The sequence below is a fragment of the Buceros rhinoceros genome, unplaced genomic scaffold, assembly GCF_000710305.1.
Source record: "Buceros rhinoceros silvestris isolate BGI_N320 unplaced genomic scaffold, ASM71030v1 scaffold28994, whole genome shotgun sequence".
NCBI lineage: Eukaryota > Metazoa > Chordata > Aves > Bucerotiformes > Bucerotidae > Buceros > Buceros rhinoceros.
Genome location: NW_010410462.1, coordinates 5,261 through 14,673, shown reverse-complemented (window position 1 = coordinate 14,673; position 9,413 = coordinate 5,261). Strand labels below are relative to the sequence as shown.

The 9,413-nt window shown below is 50.1% G+C and overlaps 1 protein-coding gene across 1 annotated transcript in view; it reads right to left on the bottom strand.

The window, feature by feature from the left end:
• Positions 1–2,203: 2,203 nt before the first annotated feature.
• CPN1 (carboxypeptidase N, polypeptide 1) overlaps positions 2,204–9,413 on the bottom strand; it is a gene marked incomplete at its 5' end in the record, with an annotated part of 9,164 nt that continues 1,954 nt past the window's right edge. Inside the window, 5 exons of the mRNA XM_010135639.1 lie at positions 2,204–2,476; positions 4,371–4,489; positions 6,421–6,520; positions 6,803–6,942; positions 7,695–7,806. Coding sequence (XP_010133941.1) covers positions 2,345–2,476; positions 4,371–4,489; positions 6,421–6,520; positions 6,803–6,942; positions 7,695–7,806 — 603 coding nt within the window. The remainder of the gene's footprint in view (positions 2,477–4,370; positions 4,490–6,420; positions 6,521–6,802; positions 6,943–7,694; positions 7,807–9,413) is intronic.

Below are 9,413 nucleotides of genomic sequence, written 5' to 3'. Positions count from 1 at the left end.
AGGGAAAAAACTTGCAACTGAGACTCTAATTTTATTGCTGCACTGCCCAACCCACAGCAGCCTGTGAGGGTGTGTGACGTGGCCTCCTGGGCTGGCTGTCCTGTTCTAGAAACGAAATCCTCCTCTGACTGCCTTGAAACGTAAGGGGAATTGAAATGGTCCTACATTTTCTAGCACCACAAGAGGGCAACATGAGAGCATCCTGCAGCCTGCGGGCTCAGCACCGCGACCGGGTCACTGCTGGGATGAGGTTGGCATGGGCAGCTCCGTGCAGGCTGAGCATCACTCTGTCCAGGGACTGTCCAGCTGAACTACCCAACTGAAGGCTGCTCCCTGAGAGCCCTTTCCTTCCGCTCAGCTTCATACACACCCTCAGAGGTGAGCGGTTAGCTCAGCCAGCTGAGCTAGTGCTGTGGTTGGGGGCAGCAATATCTTCCTGCACATGGGCCGGACATGTGGCAACAGCAGACCCTTCTGCAAGCTGCATGCGGCCAGGTGTCCAGCCAGCGGACCTAGTGCTGGGGTTGGGGGCAGCAATATCTTCCTGCACATGGGCCGGACATGTGGCAACAGCAGACCCTTCTGCAAGCTGCATGCGGCCAGGCTGTGGGACACACGGTGGTCTCTCTCATCCTGCCTGTATGTTCACCAGGAAATCTTTTGGGTGAATGTGCACTGACGTGGCTTCAAACAGGAGGGTCCAGCATCCGGACTGATGCTGCAGGGCTTGCCTAGGGGCAGAAATATTAAACCACACAGGATTTTGAACATCTTGACCTCAAAATCCTTCTTCACTTCCTTTTACCACCAAAAGATAAAAAAATAGAGAATCTGCATTCAGCTTTGGTTGTGAATGCAGAACTGGCCAGTGTCTCCAGCCTGCACTGGCCTCTGCAGACTGAAATCACTCACAGCCATGGTTAAGGGAACAACATTCCTGCCACTTTTTTTTTTGCAATAGCCTGTATAAATACCCTGTGCGGGACAGTTTCTCTGCTTTTTCAAGAGAAACAGCTTCTGTTAGCAGGGAGAGCCACAAGAGTATGTATGCGCTGCTAGAACTGAAAATGGCACTAGCATCTTGTAGCACAGCCAGAGGAAGAGGTGACGGTGAGGGATGAAGTGCAGAATACTGCCTATGCGGTAGGGTGGTAGACGTTGCTCACAAGAGATGTTTGCAAAAGAGAAGGAGTGAGGGGATATCTGGGGGACACTTTTTGGGCAGGCTTGAGACACGGAGAGAGCCAGTGCAACGGAGGGCTCTATGGGGAAGGCCGGGATAACCAGCCAAGGAGAAAGAAATCACTGCAGCACATGGGTGGGGCTGTTAATCCCTCTAGAGTTATTTATTTTCTATGACAATGCTAGAAAGGTTTTGCCTGCTTAAAATATCTTTACCGTGGAAATAATGAGCTTTGTTTCTTCTTTTGCTTCCACCCCAAACTTGCCCACACAGCCTATGCAACATTTTAAGGCCCAGCCCATAGTAGCCCACCTCACTGAACTATGGATCATGTTTTCCCTAACCCAAATACAACTCACATGGCTTGTGCTGTACCTGGTGGCATCAAGCATCTATGCTTCCCTGTTACACATTGACAGGACCCTCCAGCGAGCCATGTGGTTTGGGTCTGAAGACCTAAGGAGATGGGATAATCCTTGGCTTTTGCTAGCAGACATCGTTTCAGCCTGTCTAATAATCCAAAGCAGCTACTAGAAAGTCCCATCTGCACACCAAGATAAAATAAAAGATAAAAGCCAGGAGATGACCTTGGCCCACCACCTCCCAATGCTGCGTTCCCAACAGCGGTGATAGCTGTGCTACTTGCAGGACAAACTGTGTTTGCAGCTGGTCACATCATGGACTGCTTTAAAACTGACAGCCCCCTAATTCAGGGTCTGCAGGCAGCAAAGCATTCTTACCTGAGGGAGAAGCATGGCACTTGCACCCAAAGGACTAGTGCCAGGACTCAAGTGCTGAACTTGTGAGTGCGGCAAAGATCGGGACCCGGATTCATTCTCCCCGGTATGCTCTAGTGTCTGGGCATCTCACAAGGACTGTAGCAACCAAGTCCAGGAGTAAAGGGAGCAGAGCTTGCTGTGATGGAGCGAATGCAGGAGAAGAGCTCAGCAGCTACACACACACTTCCTGGTGAACCACAGCCCAGGCACATTTTGTTGTGAATGATGTCACAATTTGCTCAGGGATTAAATACTTCCTTGTTTAATAACCTAATAATCTGGGTTAGTTTCATGCTGGACTGTTGGAAAGTTCATTGGCTGGAGTCTTCAGCCAGGCCTCATAAAAACAGCTTCCCCCAGCTCTCAGCCAAGTGAGCTGTCCTCATCTTTGGGTGCCCCGGCGGGTGGCTCTTGGCACCACCTTCTTCTGAAGGCCTTTGTTGTTCATGCGCGTGCCTGAGGCTTTACGCTCTGGAGGCTTCCTCACCACATCTTGTTTGAGCTGGAAATGCACCTGGAGAAAGAACAATGTACGTAGCCATGTAACACCGCATGTGCACTGTGCTGGCTCAGTGGTCTGCCAGACCTGCCTCTGCCGCCAGCCTTCAAAGTAACTCTTGGACCAAGACAAACAATAAGGGGGTTCGGTATTACGATACAATGGCAACTCAGTTCTTCAATCAGCTAAAAACATTTTTCCCTTCCTGTGGAAAATGCTGTACTGAAGTCAGCTACATTTCTTATCCAGAGTTGCTCCTGTGGCAATGCCATGTCCTAGGATGGTTTGGAAGATGAGCTTTGAAAGGTGAGGGACTGAGCGATGCTCGCTCTTTATCTGTACACACCAGAAAATAGAGAAATATCATTGCTCTGCATTTCTGCGAATATTTAATACACAGGATGGTTTAGGACACACAGTCCTTTTTCAATTGCATCTAGTTAGCTGAATTCTGCTTCATCAGTCTTTCAGCAACCAGTGCTTCCAGTAGATACAAGCAAAAAAATTCCAGGAAAGAAGCCTCCATCCACTACAGCTATGCAAACAGGTGCAAGAATGAGAAGGGGATGAGGATGGTGCAGGACACAGCATCAGATAAACTGGGAATGGGAAGGCCATACAGAAAGGTGGAACTGTAATGGGGCTGCATGGGCATTCTGGGGGAGGGATGGAGCACGTGGTGGGTATGGGAGATGCTGGAGGGGCAGAGGGAAACAGAGTCAGGAGGGCTGCTCTGAGGGGAGATCTGCAAAAATCAGACCATCGGGGAACAAATCAGTCTTGTACAGTAACATGGAAAAAGGAAAATCTGTTTTAAAAAGGAAAGCCAAAGAGCTGGTTGCTTAACCTAGCAAAACAAAGGCTAGGACTGGGCTTGACAGCTTGCTATAAATATATCAGGGAATAAATACTAGGGAAGAAGAGGAGCTATTTAAAGCACAACATTGGCATATGAACAAATAGAATAAACTGACCATAAATAAATTTAGGATGAAAATTAGAAGGTTTCTAATCCTGAGAAAAGGGCAGCTCTGGAAGAACTTCAGAGGCTGGGTAGGGTGGGAAGAAGAGACAGAGGGTGGGAGAAACACTGTGGTGTATTTACGGCAGAGTCTGACCAGTGCACATGCAGTGAAGCAAATGATGTGCCAGGATGTTGCAGCCATGGGGTTACTGCTGATTGTTAGAAGAGGATGTATCTGCAGTCCCACCATGTTCACAAGGCAACAGCAGGGGAAGGAATCACCAGCCACTGTTTTATAACCAATTTCTAGTTGTCCAGCCTGCCCTCAGAAAGGTGCTGTAGGGGCCACAGTGGTGTCAAGAGCACTTAAACTCCCAAAGGTGCTTTTCCCAAAGGCTATTCTTTGCTGGCACCCAGTTCCCATCTGTCTTGGGTGCTCTCGGCAGAAGAAAAAGGCACACTTCAGCCTCTCAGCCTTCTGCCACAAGTCTGTTAACATTTTTGGTCTCAGGCAGATGACAGCAGAGCACTAAAACCCACAAAGCCAGGGGCATAACGGAGCCTCAGGTAACAGATCCTGTCTCCCTATCATCACTCCTGAGGAGTGAAGAGACAGAGGGAGAGCTAAAGAGCAGCAGCTCCAGCTAGCCAGGGGCTCTCCCCATGGCCAAGTGGCAGAGGGACACAGGAGCCAGCACAGCAGCCCAGTGCTGCTGCAAGCCCTCAGTAAGGAATGGAGAGGCCCATGGCACTGCCTTCACCCTGTCCCTCCCGGAGAGCTGCAAGTTGCCCCGAGCCTGCCAAAGCAAACAGCCTGTAGCCACTGGCAATGCTCTACATCCCATCTCCTTTCTCTGCTGCTCATTAGACATCACCCCCTGCATTTCTTTCTCCCCAGGGAGAAGACATTTTGAGATACCGTCACGACTATGCAGCCTGACTCACCAGTGAAGGTGCAGCTGGGCCCACTGTTGTTGTCACTGTCTGGGGCTGGTACCCCTCTGCAGAAGCTGTGACAGTGTAAGTGCCAGGCAGCAGCAGCCGGAAATAATCCCCCATATCACCTGGAACATAAGGTGGAAAGAGAAAGCACTCAGGATGCACAGGGAGCAGAGCAAAAGACATTCCAGTAAGTCTTGCTGAGTGTACTTCCTGGAGGATGTGTAGCTTCAAAACCCAGGTAATTTTTGGCCTTCCTTCCAAACTTGCTGGCTGCCACAAGGCTGGATTCACGCTGGCAGACTGCAGGTGATGTCTCATTAGCGCCAGGAGCAGAGGTCAGTCTGCAAGTAAATGCTAAATGAAAGGGGATGGTACAGCAGCGTTGGCTGTGCCTGTGCAGGGAGTCTGCAAATCCGAACACTCGCCAGTCAGATGACAGCAGACCTACAGGCAATCACAGCTCCACTCTGACTCCTTATGCATTATGTGATCTCTAATTCCTGCCATATACAATTTTGCCATGTTTGGATTATCATCAGGGCTTTAATTGCTCATCACCTCAGATGCTCCCTGATTCTCCCCGCATAAAGAAGCCCCAGGAGCACTTCAACAAACTGGTGTACTGGTGTACTGGTTAGGGACAGGGGACAGCCAACAGTGAGGCAGCAGGACATTATGGATCACTTTGATGATGTGAATATATTCCCACCTAAGAAACTGGATGGGCATTGCAAATTTGAGTAATCATTACAGGCAGCCTGTGTTATTTTGTCTTAGGTGGGGCTAACTGGTGCAAGTGAGACACGCGAGTCAGAGGCTTCCAAGGGAAAACAGGGAGGGTGGCCAGCAGGTCAAAAGGAGTAATTCTCTCCCTCTGTTCAGTCCTGGGGAAGCTGCACTGGGATACTGTGTACAGTTTTGGAGCTGCCAGATCAAGAGAGACGTGGAAAAATCAAGAGCTCCTGACCCACAGGGAGAGCTCAGGCCCCACAAGGAGAGCTGGGGGAGCCAGGAGGGTTCAGCCTGGCTGGGAGCAGGCGGAGGGGGATCTGCTCACATACTTGAAGGGCAGCCACAAAGGCGATGGGGTCAAACTCCTCTGAGCAGTGCCAGGCAATACAAGAAGGGGCAGAGGGCACACGTGGCAGCTTGGGAGCTTCAGTGTGGTTCAGGGAGCAGAGCTTCACCTCAAAGGTGGTGCAGCCCTGGCACAGGTCAGCAGAAGCGCTATGAAATCTCCATCCTTGGGGGTCAGTAAGAATCAGCTGCGGGGAGTGATGGCTGATCAGAGCCAGCGCTGGGGACAATCCTGTTCTAAGCAGGGGGTTGGACAGGAGACCCCAGAGGGCCCTTTGCAGCCAGTGCCTCTGACTCTGCAATGTCTTTCACACTCCTTGCCTATGCAGGTTGGCCTAAGTGCCAGATATTAGTTACTGAGTCACAGATCTAGGGCCAGAAGGAGTTTTGATGGTTTCATAGTCTGACCTCTGAAGAGCTGGAATATCAGCTATTTTCTGCAGCCAGTCTGTAATGCCTGGTCCAATTTAAGAAGGGTATTCGTGAAATGGAGATTAAAATTGTCCAGCAAAGGAGAAACCACCACAACTTGGCTAAACTAAAGTGGTGCTTCATACTCAGTCTAAATTTATCTGTCTTGAAATTCCAGTCTTTCATCTTCTTCTGCCATTGTGTCCTTTGCCATCAGCTATTTCAGCTCTGTGTAGATACTGAGATGCTTAAGTGCATTATTCTCTCGCTCTTCTCTTTGGTTATATACAAATGTATTTTCTCCTCTCTCTCAGATGAAATAGGAGCTGACTTTCTGAAATACTTTACAATTAGGTTTGCGTTCTGTTTCTTACCTCTTTCTTTCCAAAGTTTTTCCCTGGTCCAGGATGCACAGGCACATTTCTCACAGGTGGTGCTTTTGGGAAGCAAACCATGCTGGTCACACGTATTACAGCCTCACCTGCTAACCTCCTCCCATGTACCCAGATAGCCTCCAAGAGGCTGTATCCAAAAAGGACAGCATGCAAGAGGTCTGATAACCCACCAGAAGTGATATCATGGCTGATTCCCTGGACAGAAATCACTGCTCCTGCAATGCCGTTATTGTTCTCGTCTGACACCATCCCTTTGATGCCCTGATGAACCTGCAGGGAGGGAGACAGACTGCTGGGTGAAGGACCCTCCTCTGCTCAAGAGCACTGGAGGAGGGCAGAACTCTGGGGACAACCACACCTTTCCTCATACCCTTGGCTTTCCTGGTTCTTCCCAGCAAACCCAGTCTAGGACACAACAGCCTCCCCAAAGGCAACCAACTAGAACACCCAGCAAGCTCCCTGACCACCTCCCTTCCGCCCCTAGTGCCTTCTGCTTCCCTGCCATCGGGGCCCACAGGGACCTGCAGAAGTGTCTCAGGACTGCCGCCTTACCTCTTCAATAAAAGCAACAAGGGCTTCCCGGTTGGCCATCCACTGTCGCTCCAGGTCCTCCTCAGGGGGGAACTTATTGCAGCTCAGCTCCAGCGTGATTTCAAAGCAGTTGGTGTAGAGGTAATTGAAGTCCTGCATACCTGGAAGAGAAAAAGAGCCTGTGGCCAGGGGAATGCAAGGCCTCCTTTCTTCCCCACTTCTGTGTCCTGGCCCAGTCTATCTTCTACCTGAACCGCCCCGCTCTCCCTCTTTGCTCTGCAGATGCAGCCTCCTCCCTCCATGACAGCTGACTACAGCCTTTTCCCTTCATGTATCCCCCTCGCCTTGCGGCTGCCCAACTCTCTCCTTCAGCTGGATCGTTCACCACTCCGCCTTCAGAAGCTCAGGGAGGTTGGGTACTCTGTGGAGTATAAAGAGACACATAGATATCCCTTTCATGTTCCTCTTCAGTCTGGAATCTAGTCTAATTTGCTGATTTTCAGTTTCCTCATTATGCCTTTTTTAGTAAGATTTTTCAGGAGCCAGCAGCTACAAGAAATGTCTTCCCTTTCTTTGGTCACAGTTTTGGGTCTTGATGAAGTTATGCTGTAGCATTTTCCAACACACTCACTGAGTAACGCTTCCTTCACCCAGCAGCACACAGCATGTCTCTGCAGACCTCACTATTTCTGTGGCTCTTTCCCAAGCCACTTGCAGCCTTCCTAAGCCATCTCCTGGTCTGCGATGCAGACACCATCCAGACTCCTACTAGACACTCTGTCTAGGAAGGGGCACAGTGCTATCCTCACAGCCCTTCCCCAGCCCATCCTGTTCTGAGGTTTCTCATCTATCCCTCCACCTCTCTTCAGCTCAACACCTTGCTGTGGGTGGTGCTCACCTGCCCAGCACTTACCTTTGCTAAGTGAGTACCAGGATGCACCATTCGTGATGCCGTCAGCAAAGTAGTCCCCACAGTTCCACCCACGGTGCATCCATCCATGGGCATATGAGTAGGTCTTGGCCAGCTAGAGAGAGAGTAGTTGGTGGTCACCACTGCAGCACTGCTGGGGCTGGAGACCCTCCCCAGTTCTGGGCAAAATATCCTCCCTCCCACACAGGTTTCACTGTGGAGTGTGGGAGGCATGTCAGACAGGAGACAGATCCTGTAATTTTACTGTCATGAAATACTACACGAGGTGGCCAGGACCTCTATGAAACGTAGGCAGATGAAGGCGGAGGAGGCAGAGCAGAAATCTGGTGAGCTGGAGCCTTGCTGGTGGCACAGGTGGCTTCTGCTCTTCTGCATTCCCAGCTGAGATGAGGGGGAGCAGAGGGCACTGGGCCCACTCAGGGGCACTCAGCCCCATTGGTGCTGGCCCCCACACAGCAAATGGCATTAACAGGGGGAGAGGATATGTGAGGAAAACTAACCAGTATCAACCCTGATGCAAATACCACATATATCAGAGGAATTTGGATTAGGAAAGAGTTTGGGCAACTTCTGGTTTAGCAACCACTTGTTTATTGCCCTCATTAAGATTATTGCTTATTTTTAGAGATGAAGGCAGGGCTAAAATGGGACCACTGCATCCAAAGCTTGTCCTTCGTGTGAGACAGTTTAAGAGAGACTGGTGTTTGCATTTTGTAATGCACAGGTTTTTCTGGTGAGCGTGGGAGGGAAGTCAGACAGGAGACACCTCCTCCACTTTACTGTCGTGAAATACTACACGAGGTGGCCAGGACCTCTACAAAACAACTGCATTTTCTAATGCAAACTCTATATCCTTGTATTCTGGTTCAGATGCTGGTGTAATCTCGTTCTGTCAGCAGTAGTTACTTCACTACATTTCTGACTTCTGAGGCTATGTAGGTATTATTAGGCTACGCCCGAGACTGCAGCCTCTCTACGTCTGGGTCTGAGGGCAGCCCTGATCCCAGCAGGTCCTGGCAAATCCCCGCACAGCCTCTGCTTCCAGAAAAGGCTGAACTCCAGCTCAGACTTATTTTTCTCATTAACTGTTCTAACACAGACTTGCTTTTTCTTGTGTTGGGTATTTCGTAGTGGAAGCAGTGACTGAAGGCATTGTTTTCTGGGACATTTTAACAATGGAGAGAAACCACAGGCTTCAGCTAGTGCTAGTAGGATCACCATAATGGACCAATACATTCCCTGGTATCTGTCTATGCTCCTCGTGCTCTTTTTGTTGTATTTCTTATTATTTCCCATCCTCAAGCTCCTGCTGGGCACCCATCTCCCTTATCCTGCTCTCAGAAGACCCCCAGCCAAACCCTACTGCCTCTCTAGGAAAAACACACATATGCATGCTACGATGGTGCAGCAAAGCTGGGGGCAGGCTCCAGCTCTGGAAAAGCAGGGTGGCACTGAAGACAGGGTGGTACTGGGGTTACGGGGAACCCAAGCATGGAATGGAAGAGGAAGGGGCTCCTGAGCATTAAGATTGGCCTGTTTGTGTGGTTGAACCAGCTCATGGTGGGACTGCCCTGACCTAGCTCATGAGCTGGTTACTGGCAGAAATGCTGTAGTCTGCTAATAGTTACTTCTAACATGTTTCTTGGCTCAACTCCTGCATGAGGCAGTGACCAGAGACTCCCAGCCAGATCATGGTGCACC